Source organism: Colletotrichum paranaense (genome assembly GCF_030867605.1).
Source record: "Colletotrichum paranaense strain IMI 384185 chromosome Unknown Scaffold_4.1, whole genome shotgun sequence".
NCBI classification, from domain to species: Eukaryota; Fungi; Ascomycota; class Sordariomycetes; order Glomerellales; family Glomerellaceae; genus Colletotrichum; species Colletotrichum paranaense.
The window spans coordinates 331,419-350,263 of record NW_026848962.1 but is presented as its reverse complement, the minus strand read 5'-3'; the positions used below and the strand labels follow the sequence as shown (position 1 = coordinate 350,263).

The following is an 18,845-nucleotide window of genomic DNA, read 5'->3' as shown; positions in this document are numbered from 1 at the left end:
TTTGACAAGTGCCATCGTTCATCACCGAGTGGCCTCGCCCGCGTAGTCGACGGATACACGTCCAAGTCCACGCCTGCCGGGCCTATCTTCAGCCCAGAGCAGGGGAGTCGAGTCCAAAGTTTTTAGTGTGGCACCAACTGACATGGGGGCGTCGTCCAAACCCAGGGACGCAAAGACGCTTCATGGACCAGGGGTCGGGACTGACGCCGGGGCCGGGGGGGCCAGGATTCTGAACTAGGGGGTGTGGGATGAGATGGGATGGGTTGCGAATGGGACGTGTGGATGCCCGGTGGATGTGAAGGGTTCACTCTCAATTCAGGTTCGCTCAGGTGGGTGCGACCATCCTACCACCCTGCTCCTGTCCGTCCTGTGTCCTCGTCCTCGCGATCACTCACGCACTCATGCACTCACTCATACTCCAAAGCTGGAGTCGGAGACTCGGAGGAGTCCAGCTGCTGATGCCGCTGCTCACTGCACAAATCCCCCAATGTCACTCAAATGCATCCTCGACATGTAGTGTAGTTTCCTCCCCCCCTCTCTTTCACACTCGCGCAGGCGCTGTGCTGACATGGATACACCCTCATCCACACGTCGGCTCTCCTCTCACTTTAACTCTCACTCTCACAGCCTGCTTGTCCTCTCGCTCTGCGCCGGCCACGTCCGCTTCTCCCGCGGCACCTCATCCTCGTCCTCGTTCTCATCCTCATCTCAAGGCCCAAGGCCCAAGGTTTGGTCTGGGTCTACCTGCATAGCTCAGCACAGTTTACCCGTATGGATACACAGTCTGTGCCTTATGCACAACTGACCGCGGCTCGAGCCCTGTCATGTCCTGTCCTTTCCTGTCTCTCCGCTGCTTTGCTTACCTTACCTTACCTTAGCTTTGCTGGCTTGCCTTGTCTGCCCTGCCCTGGCCCCTAGAGACCCTCCATGACCCTCCCCTTTCTCTTCCTCCCAGGGCCTGAGAGTCAAAAAAGTTGACCCCCTTGCTCCCTTGGTCTCCCGATACCTCCACCCAAATATGATCTTCTCACTGCCAAGGGGGGTACCCGGTGGACGATGAGAGAGGGCCCCCCTTCTTGGTGCTCGCCCATGCCCTGCCGCCACCCCAGCGCCTACCTACACAGTACCGCGCGACTTACACCCACGTCGGCTTGCACACGCACACACACACTCTCTCTCAGCGCTCTCGCTCTGTGATGATGGGTCGACAAGACACATCAATACATCTTCCGCCTCTCACCCCCCTCCTTTCCCGTCACTCCTTCTTCCCACTCCTCCTGTCATTGTTTTTTGTGCCCTTTCTCTCTCGTCAAGCCTCGTCTGTGCGCCTACAGGCCCTTGCCTAGACAGATCGACTATCTCGCCCTCAAGACCTTGGAGGACTTGAGCAGACCTTGCTGTCTCACCTCTGCGCGGCCCTGCCTGACCCTTCCTCATCCCGCTTGTCGTTCCCCATTCGATCTAAAAGCAGACAAGCTCCCCTCGATCTGCTGTTCCGATTCCCGCGCCTCTCTCACACCCACGTTCTCTCTTCACATCTCTCTTAATATCACCAGGCTCTCAGCCCTCTAACCTCAGTCACTCTTTCACTCAAATCTCTGGTCCTGAAGACTTGATCCTGCGGCGTCTAAACACTGCGGAGAACATAATACGCATGCCTATCCCCGTTACTACACTGGTTCTACACTCGCTCTGCACACATTCGTTACCATCGCCATCGTGTTAACCACCGAGCCCCCCCGTTGAACGGTCTACCCTCGAGCTTGGCCAACTTTGTCACATCAGCAGCTATGGCGTTCTACCCAAACTACCACACTGCGTCAGCATACGATTATGGCTTCAGCACTCCTTTCCCCGGAGCCCCTCTCTATCAGAGTGACTACATGGAAATGCTTCGACAGCAACAGGCAATGATGAGCCGGGGCCTGTTCCCAGCAGCCGGAGGAAAGGCCACCGAATCCAAGCCGAGACTTGCCAAGGATGAGGTCGACAAGCTTGAAAGGGAATTCCAGAAGAACAACAAGCCCAACAGCAGCTTGAAGAAGCAGCTTGCCGAAGAGATGAGGGTGGACATTGCGAGGATTAATGTATTTCCCCCTTCAGCTTGGTTTTATAAAATATATCCACTGACAGATTATAGAACTGGTTCCAGAATCGGCGAGCAAAGGCGAAGCAGGAGAAGAGGACACAGGAAAATGAGGCTCGCCGCAAGTCTGAGCAGGCTACCGAGACGTCCACAAGCTCCGAGACTATCAAGGAGTCCTTCCACGACCACGACGACGATCTTCGCCCGTCCGCTGCTCCATTCCCACCCGTTCACGTATCAACCGACGCGTCGTCTGTTAGCGAAGCATCACCCTCGGAGGGCACTCAGACCCCGGAGCCCACATTTGAGCAGCCGCAGGTCGTTACGCAAGAGCCGGATTCAGAATACGCGTCGCCCGACTCATCCAACTCTTTCCAGCACCAGGATATCAACATCGGCTACTCCCTTGGCCCCGATCAATTCTACTCTGGCCAAACACCCTGCGATTTCTCAGCACCTATGCCTTCAGAGGTCATCCAACAAACACCTAACCATTTGACTCTTTCGATTCCCAGCCAGTACTTGACGACACAGCTTCCAGAGTCAACTAGTGCCTCTTCGTTCTCGTCTTACCACCTGAGCGCAAGCGACATGGACGAGTCTTTCGCTTCTTTCCCGCACGGCCTGACTACCGGCATGACTAGCCCCATTCCGATCAATGTCAAGCAGGAGCAAATGCAAAGCGAGGATCTCGACAAATTTGATCAGTTCTCTCCCCAGTCAATGTCTCGCTCCCCTCCCGAAATCTCCACACCAGACTTCCGATTCAAGTCTGGCTCGACCATCGACATTGCCAGCAGAAGAAACTCTAAGAGGCCCGCTGCCCTCGTCAGCTGCGTGCGCAGCCAGTCATACAACTTCTCCGGTCCGAAGACCGGCATCGAGATGCCCAGGCGCATTGAGGCACCTAGTCCGATGCGCCGCGTTGCATCTGCGACAGGAAACTTTCCGAGGGGAATTCAGAAGCCGGCCGGTTCAGGCCCGAGATCGCCAATGTACTTTGACCGTGCTCAGGAGAACCTCCTCTTGCAGATGGCCTCAAGGTCACCGATATCGCGAAGCCCAGCAGCGCCACCAACCCCAAACACACCAATTGTCCCTAGCCAACAAGCTTTGCGTGAGACCACCGTCTCATCCATGTCCTCGGCCGAGGATGACAAGAGCTACAGCATGCAAAACAGCCTGACAGTACCGCAATATGCCATGGACCCTACCATGAGGACCCCGCCGGATACCCCCGGCATGATGACGACGATGCCGAACTCTCTATTTCCCGCGTTCGACTACAACGTCTCCGATGAGCCGCTGTCGACACCAAGCTTCGGCAGCTTTGATCAGGAGTTCCCCAACATGTCGTCGAGCGTACCGAGCTATGTCGCACACGGTTGCGCAAGCCAGCCAGTCACACCTTCATTCCCTCCCAACAACATGGGACCGGCGTTCTACTCATCGTACGGCGGTGGCAACACCGAGTACAACTGGTCGGATGCCTCATCCGTCTCAGTCAAGCCGTCACCCGAGCAATCACGGTCAAGACAGTTTCAGTTCACCAACATGACTGCACAAGATTTCCACGGGGAATGAGGTGTCGTTCAAAACGTGGCTTGAACCTTACATCGGCCTGGCAGAGTAGAGTTTCGAGGGGGTTCGATTTCTCATCGCAGCAGTCAAAAAAAACTTGCTCATCATGTATACTTGGCGCTGTACAACTACCAAGGGTTTTCTACTGCGTGGATTTTCACTTTGTACATACAGCGATTTGCTTTATCACTGGGCCATCGGCGCTTCACCGGGACAACCTTATACTTGGACTACACGGGTCCTCCTTTTCCTTTATTTTTGTTTATCTCTCTTCTGCAGCAACGATTTTCCTTTCTCATGATACCTACTGCATACACCAAAGAAACAAATCTCTTTACCTAATGTAATGATATACATACGGCTTATGTCCTGCTGGCGGCGGCGCTGTTTGTGGCTGGGGAGGGTGGGGGAGGGAAAAGGGACCTGGATATCCCATTGGAAGCACAGGACAGGTGGTGGGATGGTTCGAGGTTACGTGTCTTCAATCGCGTTGGGTCGGAATATGCCATCAACCTCTGAGCTGTTCGCGGCGGCGTGAACGGAAGAACGCGACCCTGCGTGGATGTCACAGAGCAGGTCAGCACGTATAGGATTGCAAAGTGCGAGGTGCAGGATAGGGCGGGACGGGCTGGTTTTGGCTTGAATAGATGGATGGATGGGAAGGACAGGATAGGGCGTTTATCTTCCAGCGATTTACCTCGAGCTTCAGGTCAGGAGACGCCGAACTTCACCTTTTGGGAGGTCCAAAATCAAAAAAGTACTTGCCGCACAGTCCACCGGGCACCCCGTTCACTTCTGGTGAACATCAGATGGAATCGCTTGCCCGGTGTAGTCCCCACCCACACCGAGGGTATCGCGCCTTCCCATGAGTGTCGTATGGTATATAAGGGGTCAGATGTGCCCGTCCTTTCGCCCACCGGACGCGGTGGGACACAGAACGTCGACGGGCGTTTAGCCGCAGTAGCCGAGCGGGTTGTAGTCCAGCTGGTAGAAACTTGAATCTTGAGACAGAACTGCCTTGATAGTGATGGTTTCATAGGAGCTCGAACCTCGCAGGTTCGAGCTCTGAACTTTTGCATTTTTGATCACATAACCATTTGCCATTTTCACGTATCTGGTCGGTACATTGCTTGAGAATGACTTCTTTTTGTCAAATGAGTGTTTGGAGGTGAGTTATGGATGATGAGGGTGATTGCACCATAGTAGAGTTGCATCGCGATGCCCGGCGTGGTGTTGTTTACTTTTTGGGGCGGGGGCATCCCGCGGCAACGGGAGGTCACGTTACCTGGGTGAATACACGCTGGTCGTATTTGATCTAACGAATAATCACGACTGCATTGGAATCAAAACAGTCAAAAGCATTCAAGCATACCTAGGTATGTTATATGCATGTTTCCCCCTTTACCCATTCGTGTATACCGTGAGTCCCGCGAGCGCATGAGTGCTATGTAAGCACACTGGACGTCCAAGGCTGCTCATATCCTGCTTATGGGGCCATGAACTACGAATTGCATACCATCGATATATAACACGCTTAGAATTACCATGTGGCTACTATCGCATGCTTGGATATCAATTTTCAAGATGCCCATGGCAACTAAGCGTGTCTGACGTTGAGGAGAGGTGAAGTGAGGTGAGGTGAGGTCGCAGCAGAGTTCCATTGAAGAACATCGGCTCCACTCTTCCGAAAGTCAATTGGGCCAATGGCACCCGAGCGGTCATTTTGCGAGGAAGGTCCCTCCCCCTCGGCATTGGGTTTTTGGGGAAAGCGGTTCGTGTGGGGAAAGAGACAATGCCAAACCTCCCGTCGCTGCCCACTGCGCTGCAGGAATGCGTCTGATCTGTAACGTCTTTCTTCGATACGTCTCTTCTTCTTCTTCTTCTTCTTCTTCTTCTTCTTTCTAATTCTCCGAAACAAAGACAAGGGAGGCTTGGGGTTTTGACTTCACATTGAATTTAAGATCTATCCACATTCCTTCGCACGCTCTTTGTTCGACCACATGGTCCGAGGAATGCGGGCGATACCCATTCACATTCCGATCAGTTTCTGCGTCTGGCACGCGGATACACTAAGACCAAGCACCAAGATCCACGTTTTGGCTAAGCTTACCCGCCCCGAATACCACGTTGAAAACAAGACACACATAGCCATCCGCCTTCCGCATTCCGTTCTGCCACTGGAACGCTGGAACTCCTTTTCCCCTCGTGCCATTTAGGCAAAGACCAAGGTACTCACTCACACTGGGTCATCGAAGACATCGAGAACCCCGAGCTAAGACCAATCAAGGTAAGCCAAGGTGGATGTTCGTTCATTCAACATTCCCAATCGCCCCCAAATCTGCCAATCTCGCTCTCTGTCTTGTCCCAGGGACACCCCAGGTTCCCCCCCCCCCCCCGCTCCCCGCATCAACCTCCGCCGGCTTCCTGTCGCGTCGACAGTAGACTGGATTTCTTCTGCCGTTCACCACAGCCGGCATCCACTGCTACCCACGCGGAGATGGCCCTGGTTGGTGGCAGCAACTCCGAAAGAGGGCATCATTACCACTCGATGGGGAGTTGCTAGACCGCTTCTGGTGCGATCACCCTCTTCATATCTGCTTTTCTAATGCGGAGAGGAGAAAGCACCCGGAGTTGTCCCGTCCCTGGACAACAAAAAGCCCTGGCCGTTAAATCGCATCGGCCCCAGGGCGCGGGGCCCAAGTAGTGCCTGACGCCCTGGTTACTTACTTGGGGCGATGACGGAGGGCCGGCAACCTTGCGAACGTCTCTTATTCGATATCCGTTAGCTATTCCCCTCGCCATGTAGAGAAGCGAATTGTGTCGGTCCGATAGACCCCAGTTTCTGATTGCCGTCAACCCTTGTCGAACGAAATCTCGTGGCCATGTTTTACTAATGGGGTGCGATGGCGTAGTACCTGAGTAGACAATGTCCTTCGACATGAAGAGGTTGCGGTATAAAGAGGGTTCTAAGGCCCCTGATAGCCGATCTCCCCTTTTACCGACACCCAGGCCACAACCGGATCGATATCAGCTGCTGAAGAGCATGGCTTTCTTTGTGTACTTCCTAGCTACGGTCCTGTACCTATCCGCGCCGGTATGGTCCGCCGCTATCCGTGGTAGAGACAACGGTCCCGTTATCACTGTAAAGAATGGCTCTTACACTGGCATTCACAGCGCAGAGTATGGCCAGGACTTCTTCCTTGGAATGCCATACGCCAAGGTATGTGGCTGTAACCTTCGGTTGATGCCGACATACTGAACATTCTAGACTCCTGAACGATTCCGTATCGCCCAAGGCCTAGACTCAGCATGGAACGGCACGCATACAGCTACCGAGTACCCAAAGCATTGCGTTGGTTATGGCTCCGACATGATTGGCTATGAGTCTTCGGAAGACTGCCTGTATCTCAATGTTGTTCGCCCAGCCGGTATCGCTGCTGACGCGCAGCTTCCCGTAGCTGTGTGGATCCACGGAGGCGGCCTGGTATGTTCTTTTGCCGGACCCTCGCGAGAACCACTGCTGACAGTGATAAGTACATGGGCGGATCAGCAGACAGGCGATACAACCTCTCTTTCATCGTCGAGAATAGTGTCAAGCAGGGTACTCCCCTCGTTGCGGTTAGCTTAAACTATCGGCTATCCGTCTTTGGCTTTCCCGGTGGCAAGGAGGCCCTTGACGCTGGCGCGACCAACTTGGGTTTCAGAGATCAGCGCCTGGCTCTGCATTGGGTCAACGAAAACATTGCCAGCTTTGGCGGCGCCGCCGACAAGGTTGTCATATTTGGTGAAAGCTCAGGTGCTGAGAGTGTCGCTGGGCAAGTGCTGGCCTACAACGGTAAGTTGACACCATTCGCATGCGAGATATACTTTACGACTAACATTTCCAAGGACGTGACGACGGCCTCTTCAGAGGCGCGGCTGCCCAGTCCGGCTTCGGAGGGCTCATCCCCCGCATGGTCGGCGGCTTCAACTCCACTGCCTACCAGACCAACTACGACCTCTTTGTCGGCAACATCTCCTCTTGCGCTTCCACTGTCGGCACTCAGGAGTCGATAGAGTGCCTGCGCACAGCACCTCTGGACGAGTTCAATGCCGTGCTGAACGCAACCACGTCACCCTTCAGCTTCATACCCATGAAGGATGGCGACTTCCTTGCAGACTTTGCGACGTCGCAGCTCGAACGCGGAGACTTTGTAAAGGTCCCCATTCTGATCGGATCCAACTCGGATGAAGGCTCTGCATTCGGCCAGGGAAGGGGCCCGAACGGTGGACCGATCAACACTGATGAGGACATGGCGTTTGCCGTACGCAGCATCATGGCTCCCAATGTCGAGGAGACCACGGGCCAAAGTATCGAGGAGCTTGTTGATGAGGCGTTGGCTCTATACCCCGATGACCAGGCCGTCGGCATCCCGAGCTTGGAAACATGGCCACACATCATTCAGCCCGGCGAGGAGATTGCCGTAGCTCGGGGTCTGCAGCAGAGACGCGGCGGGGCTTTCTTCGGAGACATGTATGTCCTAATGACTCTTCGGTATTAGGCTTGTGTGTACTGACATTCTGGCAGGTTCTTCGGCTTCCTCCGCCGCAGGGCCAACATCATATGGTCCCAGAACGGCGTGCCGTCTTACGCATATCGCTTCGACGTTACCGTGAATGGAGTTCCAGAGTACATTGGCGCGACTCACTTCCAGGAGGTAAGTTTGTTGACTGTGACGTGGCAAAGACATTCGCGGTTCATCAGCTGTTGTGCAAAGACTTACCTCCACCCAGGTCGCATTCGTATTCAACAACCTCAACGGCCTTGGCTACGACGTAAACCCTTTTGGAGGCAACAGCACAAGCTACACTGAGAAGGCCACCGCGCTGTCAAAGACCATGTCCGCAGCGTGGGTCAACTTTTTCGTCTCTCTTGATCCCAATGGCGCTCCGGATCTGGACGAGTGGCCTGCCTACTCGACGGAAGGCGGTGCATCTGGTAGCGACGTGGTGTTTGGTCTCAACGGCACTGTGTTGGAAACGGACGACTGGCGGGCGGAAGGTATGAGTTGGATGATTAAGCACGGGCTCGACATCTTTGGGAATTGAGTTTTCCCCGGCTCATACGACGCGTTCAGTACGTATTGGACAAGGTCAGGTACATACTGTGTAAACATCTACAGATCTTATCTGCCTGGCGATATGTACATAGGCCATTTAGTACATTCTTTCAAGTATATTCTATACGAACAACTCCACCTCCCAAGTTAACAACGACCAACCAATCAACCTAGGCTTGGGAGTCAACCCTGGAACTACCTCAACAGGCCATGAGTTCCTGATCTCCTGCATCGGAAGGAATGGGCAGTAGGATCCTTTCAATCCTTTGATTAACTTAAACTACGCATAGGCTAACCGAGACTCATTGCGGCGTATAAGAGAGAACTAATGTACATCTGAACACTATCCAGTTTCGATGAAACATCGTCAAATCTAGAGTCTACGAGGTCCCGCTATAAGCGAGCAAGAAGGTGGAGTTTTCCGCCCGAGACTTATACGTTGGTTGGTTGGAGGAGCAAAAACATTGGTCTCACAGTCTCGTCACCCGTCCCCTAGAACCGCGGCTATGCCCCTCAAGCTAGTTGCCCGACGAAAGTAATAGTCGACAATCATACTTTCCATCTATTAGTAATTAAGGTAAGTCGATGTTGGATCCTGCCCCCGTTCATCAGTTTTGTTCATCTAGAGGAATATCGTGGGCTGATGTTCGCCCACTTTTCTCTCTCTGTCCCCCCCTGTCGCAGCCCTAGGCCGTGCCACATTGCCCGGGCGAAGGCGGCTCGGGTCGATCCCTGGAGATCTGGGGGGGGGGGGGATTGTGCATGATGCTGAAATGAAATTCTGCATCAACACGAAGTCGTTTTTTCCCGCATCCTTTGATGGAAATTGCAATGCTGTTGTCGGAAGCCACGGTCGGAGGCAAAGGGTTGTGTTGGACAGCGTAGCTTGATACAAGCTACACTGAGCTTTGATGGTCTGGGTACCTCATCATATTGCCTCAATTGGCATTGGATATGTTGACTCTCAATTTGCATTGTTCATGTTGGCTTTCAACGGGACTATACCATCTCCTCGGTCTTTTCGTCAAATACCCACCCTGTCGGAAGGATTCGAGTTTCTATCATAAAGTTAAGGTGCTCATTCCTTCCGCCCCCATCAATAACACCCCGTATGCCCGGCGGAATCCTTAGCCCCACTGGTACAAAAGTCTAAACAGTCCCAGCCCTATGCCTTCTAGACCAATCGGCTACCGTGGAGACAACCGCAGTAGGAAGCTGGTGTCTTTCTCTCTCTCGCCATCGTCTGATATTGCCAAGGAAATAATTGGAAATCCTCGAGACTGCGAATGTCATGATCTAAAGGCCCGCAGTGCTTCTTGGCGCTTACATTTGTCTCTGCTGAGCCCTTTTTGCGCTTGACGATACCTTCGGAATTCTGTTACCTAAAAGTCGAGTTGTCAGTTTTTTGCCCGACGTGGAAGAGGCGAAGTAAGTGTAGGCAGGGCGGGACAGGGCTGAAGATGTACGGGAACTCGCCAGGAACTTTTGATCCAGCCATCATGAAGTATCCACAGGCTCAGATTCCCATACGAGACGAAGAGTGAAGAATAGATGACCAGCGTCTACTCTTGCAGGTCTCTGAAATATATAAATACGTCTTCTTTCTTCTATTCCACGACCTCTCTCCCTCATCAACTCACAACAAGAACTTCTTCAGATCAGACTTCAGAGCTCAAAACTCCAACTCAATATTCATCTTCCACCTAAAACACTTCCAAGATGCTCATCACCAACATCCTCACCGCCGCCACTACGGCCTGCGCCATCTTCGCCCCCGCCGCCGCGGCCTACGACATGAGAGTCAAGAAGTACGGCAAGACGGACTGCTCCTCGTCCGGCGGCGGCAACCTGGACTGGAACGCCAACGAGTGTCACGCCCTCTACAGCACCGATTGGGGCATGAAGGTCATTGACTACGACACTAAGTGCAAGAGTAAGACAATAAAGCCCTTGAACCCTGGAACAAAATGAGAAACAGAAACATCTGACCACAAGTATCGTAAATAGTGAGAGGATACAACAACGGAAACTGCAGAGGCAGTGCGGTTACTGCTTTCAGCACCAGGCAGTGCCACTCTTTGAAGGGAGTCTGGTCCGTTCGTGTTGAGTGCGAGTGAAGGGTTGCAGGATATAGGACACTTGTAACTAAGACTTGGCCGCGGAAGGATGAGATAGATGGGGCCTACTTGTTACGGCTTTAGAGTGAAGGGCACATAGACTTCGCGCACATAAGAAGCCATTTCAGTAACTGTTCCCATCTGCCAGGTGTTCGAAGCTTCTTCGAGCTGAGGGACAATCAATTACTTATACTCTGAGATCCCAGGCTATTAAACGAGCGCCACTGTGTGAAATGCATTGACGAATATGCCGTGTGATCATACCGCATTAGGTTTATCTGGTACGGTCTTGCACCCGATTATTCATGGATAAGGTATCTTTCTTCGAGAAAAAAATATATAGAGAGTGATGTCTACTCATTCCCAGAGAAGTAAGTGGCCATTCTACCTAGTTTGATGTTGCTTAAATTCACGAGTGGTTTCTACTTTTTGTGAGATCGTTACGTGTAAGTCTGGATCATTGAGTGTGTCGACACATTTTGGTACTTCTTTCTTGACTTGGTCGTAACGCGTCATCATTGAACTACACGTTGGTGTGACTTGATCTTTCTATACCGACAAATAGCCCAGAACAGGCAAGAGAGGGCCATCAACTCTAAGGAAAATACAGCCAGTATCCCGCTCCATCGAACTTGACTGAGAAATGTGCCAGGCGATACTACACCATGGCGGCCAAATGCCAAGCTAGTCGCCGGACGTCCCAAGTGATCTAGATACCAGAAGTGTTTGGGGTCATTTATACAGTCTCCTACAGTAACCGGTTGGAAGCCCTTTTGTAGGAACCCATCTAGTAGATCGCCGAAACTGTGATTACTCTCTTTTTGAAACCCTCGTATCGGGATGAGAAAAGAATCTCGCCCGGAGTCTGCCGCTTGTAGTCTGTCGAGGAGAAGCGTAGTCTCCGTGTTGTTACTCATGTCCGCCGGTCTACCGTCCCAAAGTACCAGTCGCTGACCATTTATCGTCAACTTTTCAACGCAGCCGTTCCGTACTGTGCAATCGACCGGGGACGACCAAATGTACTGTGGTCGAAGGCCTTCAGAGGAGGATGAGGCTCCGAGAACCGTGGAAATCTTCTGACGGGCTTTGAGGAGATCATCATGCTCCACGCCGCTGTGAGGATGGCGACTCGAGGTGCTAAATCCAATCAGATGCCCGTTTTTGTGTATACTCTGTACTACAGATTTCCCGTCGTCTTTTATTGAATCTGCGGTCCATAGAGTGCTACGTAGGAAGAAGGAAGCTTGTGCATTTCGCTGGGCGAACAGTGTTAAGATTTCATCCTTTTCGTTCCACGAGTCGTCATCGAATGCGAATGCTACTGTTCCTGGAACCTTGGAATTATGTCAGTTTCGGGTACACTTTTGACGGAGGACTCAAGTGGTTATGTGACTTACAGTACATTTGCGGATGACTTGACCGTGTTTTGACAATATTGGGGGACTCATAACTGTCTTTGAGCCGATTCAGATGCGCTCCTCAACAGAATGCGAATTTTGAACCAGCAAGAGTTCAGGAACTCTGGAAGATGAATGGCATGGAGCGAGAAGCCTCATAGGCGGGTTTGCCCCCATTCACTTCCCGACCCCTACCCTCATCCCTTCGGCATTGCTCCCGGCAGAATATCTGTATTTTTGTCTGAGCAGCAGCAACTGATCCCAGCTCACACGTGTTTTGTAATCTTCTCCGTTGTCGCCATGTTGTGTTGCATCCCACGCGGCAGCATCGCTTGGCCACGTCCCCCCCCTCTTTGCCGGCCCGAAACTCTAAATAAATGAAGTAAGCCTGATATGATGGGTTCCAGACTGTTCACTGGCCGCCCCGTATAAGCTTACGGATCCCGGTTTACTGTGTAGGGGTCCAATGGAACCTCCGTTGCCACGCCGGTGGCTGGGCGCCCCGACTTGTCTGCCAATACCTGCCGTAAAGAGGGAGAACCCGAAACCGTCACTTGCATTTTTCCAGCTTGGACTGCATGAGGCTAGAAGACTGCGATATTCTCGTACACGGCGATGCCGTTGGTCGATGGCGAAATCGCAGGGGACGGGCGCCAAATCTTTCTGGTTCTGTCTTCTGACTCCGCTGCTTTTTCTCAGACTGAGTGGCGGGTAGAGTGTTGATTTGCTTGGCTGCTTTTCTCAGAATGCGTGGCGGGTAGAGTGTTATCTGCTTGATCGGCTTCTTTCCTCTTTTGGATTCAAGAAAAATCCCTATGCGCTTTCGTAAACATTCTTCCGAAAAGTACAGCATGAGCGCAGAGTGTTTGATTTACTGTCTAAGAAGTCGCATCCACTACCACAGAGACCATCACCTTGTCAACCAACTCTGACTCCTCAGTGTAAGCAATCCAATCACAGAAGCCCAACAGACAAATGTGAAGTTGACAACTGTAGAGAAACAAGAATACTGCAATTTCTTCCTCAATCTCGAGTACGAACCCTCGGTCCTTAGTAACCGGGTCTCGTCCGACTCTTTGACGTCTCCTTCGACTGCCATGTTACTTTCGCTCTCGTGAAGAGCATCCGCCAACAACAGAGTACTGAACCAAGTGGCAAACACGACGAGACAACCCAGATTCATAAATGTAACCCACGGAGAGAAGTAAAAGCCCCGTAGCCACGAAATCACAATACTCAGGTATGAAAAGTTGGCAAACCCCGCGCAGAAAATCATCAGCATGGGATGATAGTCCGGCGTTCGGGCATTCACCTCTCTCCTGCCACCTTGTTTCTCCAGGTCTCCGGGCAGCAGTAGCTCAGGCTCGCTCGAACACGGCCGAGCAAAGCGTTGAGTGAAGAATCTCGCCGCATCGCGAAAGGCTAGACGAACAAGCCCGAGCATCCAATAGGTATGGTTGCTCCTCTCCCAGCGAACGTACATGAGGAAAGCCTTCAAAAACGTCTCTGGCGCGACTGTGTAGCCAACAGCATTGCTCTGATACTTGAGAAGCCAGCCATCGCGCAGGAGTCCCATCGTGAGCTGGACGTCCTCGCCGTGCCTCATCGGACGCCCGAGGAATCTCGTGTCCACGAGGGCCTTAGTGTGCGGCAGGATGGCGTCTCTGCGGAACGCGGAGATGGCGCCTGGGAGAATGGTAACGAACCCGTGTTTTGACTGCGCCGCTCGCGGAATGTTGCCGTTTTGTTCAAAAAGGCAGTCAAGGATGCGAGGGATGAAGCTATCCCATCCTTGAGATTGGATGTTGAAGACGGAGAGGTGCCCGGCGACGCCTCCAACGTCGCTGTCTAGGACGAAGGGACTGGCCAAGTTCCGGAGAGTATGCTTGTCGAGAGTAGTGTCGGAATCCAGAGTCACGAGTATCTCGTTGTTGGCCACTTCAAATGCCGTGACCATGGCCTGGCGTTTTCCACGGTTGATCTCGTGCCGGATTGTTGTGTAAAGAGTCGAAGACTTTGGTGGAAGTGCGTGTTGAATGTGAGACCAGGTGTCACCTGTCGAGCCGTCATCCACAACGATGATATGGACTTTGTCTCTGGGATAATCTGAGGATAACACGGAGGATATTGAGTTCCTCACGAACTCAGACTCGTTGTACGCCGGAACAATGACGTTGATAGATGGCAATCGGCCATTGTCCTTGAGCCCCTGGATGGGTTCATATTCAGCCCAGCGCGCAACGACGACTAAGAAGTTACATAGGAGGATGCAAGAACTGAGTTGTAGGAAAATTTCGTAGAAGCTTAGTTGAGGGTTTGACTTTACTGCAATATACTGGAAAGTCACAAACGTAAGAATCGTGCCCAAGGCAACCAGACGGCCAATAGTCGCCCGAAAACAAGAAGCCGTCATCTTCGCTCTGTGAGTTGCTTTGCGAAGCGCAGAATACAACCTCAACCTCGCAATATTTGATCTAACAGCGGCTTTCAAAGTCTTGATAATTTGTGTCTTTACACTGCGGGAAACGTCGTCCCCTTTAGGAAGTCTTCCGAAGCGGGGACACCGTGAATCTGGACCCCTCTGATATCCCCCTCAGTATTGATTGCCACTCTTGATCGACATGTAGTGGAAACATGACCCGGCATGCAGGTGAACAGGGATATCATCACGAACTAGATGGACCTTTAGATGCGACAACATGAATCGTTAAAACACTTCACCGCCATCTGCTTTTGCTGCTGTTGACGGCGGTGTGGCCGGGATGCTGCTTGGTACGACGTTGAGGTGATCCAGAACAGTCTTCTTGAAACGGCAGCAGTGAGTTCCTCTATCGCGCGAGACAAAAGTTTGACCTGAAAATAGAAAGTGACCTAGACTTGGTTGGTAGCTTTTCCGTTCTTTACCTTATGTAGTCGTGGTCAGCACGAAAGTCTTGACTTAATCGAGACAAGCAGCTTCTTCTTTACAGCCCAAACAGTCGGCAGACAAACCCTTCACACAAAATGGCCCAACCCTTATCAACAAGTCTAATGGCATGTCTGCTCCTTCTTTCAGTTGGAGTGAATAGCCACACGCTTATGCAGAACCCCATTCCTTTCCCAAGTCAACTCCGGGATAATGGTCCAGTAGCCAACGATGGCTCAGACTGGCCATGTAAAGGCGAAGTGGATTACGATTGGTCCGGCGTAGCCAACATCTGGGAGAGGGGCTCAAAGCAGCACTTGCGGTAAGTCAACCATTGATACAGGCTGCTACTTGAAGTATATGTATTGACGACTTACACAGGGCCATGGGAGGCGCTTCCCACGGCGGCGGCTCGTGCCAAATTTCGGTGACACGGGACCTTAAGCCCACAAGGAAGAGCCAATGGAGAGTTATCCACTCCATCGAGGGCGGCTGTCCGATCCGGAACCTCACTGAGGTCAACTACGGAGATTCTCCCACGGTCGTCCTGCCCAGCTTCTACAACTTTACCGTCCCGGACTGGCTGCCCGTAGGACCGGCCGTTATGGCGTGGACATGGTACGGTCGCTGGAGCGTTCCCGAAATGTTTATGAACTGCGCTCCCATAGTGGTTCTGGGACAAGAGACGAACGCAGACGTCACCGAACAGGAGCGGGCGGCAAAGTTTGACCAGGCACCCCTCGTGTTCGAGGCGAACAATGGCAACGGCTGCTGGACACAGAACAAGGGCAGCTGTGTGAAGTTCCCCAACCCTGGCGAGTCTCTCGTGGTCAACGAGGAATGTCCCCTGTACGAGGAGACGATGTTTACGGGAAAGTGCGGGCCTGAGAGGAGTCTGGGTAACCTTTGGAGCTGGCCATCACAATGGACCATGTTCAGTGGCGGCGCCATTGCTGTTTTTCTTGTTCTCGGGGTCATGCGCGTTGTCAGGACTTGGCGCGGAAGGCAGAAATACGGGCATCGTAAGCTTGTAACTGACGATGTCTAAGTTTTGCAATTGAAGCTTTGAGCCGTCTGAGGTCGTTTGTCGAGGAGAATATGTAGAGTTCATGAGCATTGACGTTAATGTTGGGAAGATTCTAGAAGCAATATGATCGCGACATCAAGCCTGAAAACGTCTCTATCCGCTCTTGTGTGAGTATGAGTTTCTCGCTGACAGATTGGAAAATTACGTAAGTCGAGCCTTTCGACCTAAACGATGCCTGAACTTTCCCTCAATGTGTGAGGCTATATGCAATTGAGTTTAGGAAACGCGAGCCTTGTACCCAAAGGGTAGCTGTTTGCATTGATGTTGATTCATCTTGTACGCCGAGTGACTAACTACAAAACTTTCCTATGAGAGTGTATGGCATGGGACCAGGAGTGGTTGTATCCATGTATGATGGCTGGTGGGGTTGAAAGGGTCAACGGCGTTGAGCCGTCCCTTCGTGTTCTTCACCTTGAAAACAACAATTACCAGCAAGGATCCAGGGGCGAGAAACTTATGGGAGATTCTGGATATGCTTCAGTGAATCATTTTAAGCTTTCATCCGTGATGGAGGCACAAAGTGTCCGGCCCTTGGGCCGCGGGCACTATGGTCACACATGCCGGCCAAACACCCCACTTCCGGAGCCATCGGCCGACCGACAAGACACCCCCGGGCCGAGGTGGGGTTGAACCTTCGCGACCACCTTCCCCTCTCGGGGCCGGGGCATGTGCTGACGTGAGTTCGGACGACTACCAACTGTGTCCCTTACCTCCTCTCTCCACTTCACCCCTGCTTCCCATCCGTCTTCCAGTAGCCATGTACTCAATTGCGTGATGAGTGCGTGCTTGACCTCAACTGAATTCCTCGTAATCCAACGCGTGTACTTGTAGGAGTCACACCGAACGTCGCAACGTTGACGGCTTCTTTTGGCGGGCCGAACTGTAAATCACCATCGACACCCGGATGCGATTGTTCTGGTTTACGTTATGGCCACGTATGTTCACTCCAAACGAAGCAAGACTGCCTCGTTATCGAGACTGTATAACACCCGCCATCAACCATAAACTTTAGATCCAACTACACCTCACACCATCAACGCTCAACTCTGACTTATGCCAAAGTCATCATCACGGGAACAATCCAAAACCAAAGTCCCAAAAACAACAAACCAAACCCAGCCGCAATGTCCTTCCCACCACCCCTAATCCCAAAATCCCTCCCCCCAAACGCAAAAATAGCGCTCATCTCCCCCTCCTTCCGCGTAAACACCCTCATCCCAACCGCCCTCGCCCGCGCCCAAACCCTCCTCTCCTCCCTAGGCTACACTATCACGACAATCTTCCAACCCGGCGGCGAAGACCTCGACCCCGTCCTCTCTGCCGGCGAACCCATCCCCGCCGGGATCCGCAACCGCCTAGCCGAGCTCCGCGCCGCCTTCGCCGATCCCACGGTCGACATGGTCCTCTGCACCGTCGGCGGCTCAACAGCAACAGAACTCATCCCCTACCTCGTGGCAGACGTCGACCTCCAGAATCTCATCAGGGAGAACCCCAAAATCTTTGTGGGCTACTCCGATATCACCGTCCTCCACTGGTGCCTCCGCGCCCTCACCGGCCTCCGCACCTTTTACGGCCCCTGCGCCGTCTCGGAACTCGGCGAGGCCGTTACCTCCACGACTGCCTCTGTCTCCTCGTTCGAATTCTCTCAAGAACACACGGAGAACAACAAGACAGAAGACGACGGATACCTCCAAGACTTCCACCTCGCCCACCTCCTCCAGACCCTCAGCACCCCGACCACCACAACAACCCCCATCCCAATCCCCCGCTCAACCTACTACGCCCCCATCACATGCCCCTACTTCCTCTCCCCCTCAACCCGCACCTCAACCACCCCCCGAACCCTCCTCCCCTCTCCGTCCTGGATCTGGCTCCGACGAGCCCCCCGCACACAAGGCCGCCTCTTCGGCGGCTGCCTAACAGTCGTAGCCCGCATCCAGGGCATCGCCCACATATCCCCGTCCTGGAAGGACAAAATCATGTTCCTCGAGTCCGCGACGGCAGAGGCCGACATGACGAAAGGCAACCCTCTCGCCCGGATCCGCTCGGCGTTCGCGGACCTCGCGGCGCGCGGGGTGTTTGACGAGATTGCGGGGCTCGTCGTCGGTCGAGCGTACGGGTACAACACAGAGCAAGAGAGAGCCGAGTACGCGGCCGTGATACAGGGTCTCTTGTGTAAGGGCCGGTTGGGGGCGAGCACCAGTTTCCCAATCTTGATGAATGTCGACATTGGACATACCGCGCCCATCGTGACGCTGCCGATGGACGCGCTGGCGGTGCTAGACTCGGAGAAGGACGAATTTTCCATCGCGGAGGCTGTGGTGGTCTAGAACGGGCAGCCACTCGAGAGGAGCATGGGCGGGAGGGGGCACAGAGAAAACTGTTCATGACATATAGACGGCTGGGTAAAACTAGCCTTTGGGTATTATTTGTATTACATGTTTAACGATAGCTCTCCTAAGCCATAATCGTGTTCAACTTCCCATTGTATCCCATTCACGTTCGTGTATGTCATGTAAGAGAGAAACCCCCTTGGTTTCCTTTCCCCGACCAGCCAGTAGCAATTGAATACC

General features: G+C 52.9%; 9 protein-coding genes across 9 annotated transcripts; 7 read left to right on the top strand and 2 right to left on the bottom strand.

Moving 5' to 3' along the window:
* Positions 1–253: 253 nt before the first annotated feature.
* Positions 254–517, top strand: CPAR01_05100 (uncharacterized protein; the record flags this gene model as incomplete). Its single annotated transcript, XM_060489379.1, has 1 exon — positions 254–517. The coding sequence occupies one exon, from the start codon at positions 254–256 to the stop codon at positions 515–517; it is 264 nt and encodes an 87-aa protein (XP_060350845.1).
* A 1,273-nt stretch (positions 518–1,790) lies between these two features.
* Positions 1,791–3,670, top strand: CPAR01_05099 (homeobox domain-containing protein; the record flags this gene model as incomplete). Its single annotated transcript, XM_060489378.1, has 2 exons — positions 1,791–2,087; positions 2,141–3,670. 2 exons carry the CDS (start codon positions 1,791–1,793, stop codon positions 3,668–3,670), a joined length of 1,827 nt encoding a protein of 608 aa, XP_060350844.1.
* A 103-nt stretch (positions 3,671–3,773) lies between these two features.
* CPAR01_05098 (uncharacterized protein) lies at positions 3,774–3,968 on the top strand (the record flags this gene model as incomplete). Its single annotated transcript, XM_060489377.1, has 1 exon — positions 3,774–3,968. One exon carries the CDS (start codon positions 3,774–3,776, stop codon positions 3,966–3,968), a length of 195 nt encoding a protein of 64 aa, XP_060350843.1.
* Positions 3,969–6,593: 2,625 nt separating this feature from the next.
* Positions 6,594–8,755, top strand: CPAR01_05097 (carboxylesterase; the record flags this gene model as incomplete). The annotated part of the gene is made up of 6 exons (XM_060489376.1): positions 6,594–6,887; positions 6,936–7,151; positions 7,202–7,502; positions 7,556–8,180; positions 8,235–8,364; positions 8,441–8,755. The coding sequence occupies 6 exons, from the start codon at positions 6,594–6,596 to the stop codon at positions 8,753–8,755; spliced, it is 1,881 nt and encodes a 626-aa protein (XP_060350842.1).
* Positions 8,756–10,485: 1,730 nt separating this feature from the next.
* CPAR01_05096 (uncharacterized protein) lies at positions 10,486–10,883 on the top strand (the record flags this gene model as incomplete). The annotated part of the gene is made up of 2 exons (XM_060489375.1): positions 10,486–10,699; positions 10,774–10,883. 2 exons carry the CDS (start codon positions 10,486–10,488, stop codon positions 10,881–10,883), a joined length of 324 nt encoding a protein of 107 aa, XP_060350841.1.
* Positions 10,884–11,398: 515 nt separating this feature from the next.
* CPAR01_05095 (chitin deacetylase precursor) lies at positions 11,399–12,331 on the bottom strand (the record flags this gene model as incomplete). Its single annotated transcript, XM_060489374.1, has 2 exons — positions 11,399–12,217; positions 12,281–12,331. 2 exons carry the CDS (start codon positions 12,329–12,331, stop codon positions 11,399–11,401), a joined length of 870 nt encoding a protein of 289 aa, XP_060350840.1.
* Positions 12,332–13,190: 859 nt separating this feature from the next.
* CPAR01_05094 (uncharacterized protein) lies at positions 13,191–14,693 on the bottom strand (the record flags this gene model as incomplete). Its single annotated transcript, XM_060489373.1, has 1 exon — positions 13,191–14,693. The coding sequence occupies one exon, from the start codon at positions 14,691–14,693 to the stop codon at positions 13,191–13,193; it is 1,503 nt and encodes a 500-aa protein (XP_060350839.1).
* A 590-nt stretch (positions 14,694–15,283) lies between these two features.
* On the top strand, positions 15,284–16,233 carry CPAR01_05093 (endoglucanase; the record flags this gene model as incomplete). The annotated part of the gene is made up of 2 exons (XM_060489372.1): positions 15,284–15,507; positions 15,567–16,233. The coding sequence occupies 2 exons, from the start codon at positions 15,284–15,286 to the stop codon at positions 16,231–16,233; spliced, it is 891 nt and encodes a 296-aa protein (XP_060350838.1).
* A 1,163-nt stretch (positions 16,234–17,396) lies between these two features.
* Positions 17,397–18,602, top strand: CPAR01_05092 (LD-carboxypeptidase; the record flags this gene model as incomplete). The annotated part of the gene is made up of 1 exon (XM_060489371.1): positions 17,397–18,602. One exon carries the CDS (start codon positions 17,397–17,399, stop codon positions 18,600–18,602), a length of 1,206 nt encoding a protein of 401 aa, XP_060350837.1.
* Between the last annotated feature and the right edge of the window lie 243 nt (positions 18,603–18,845).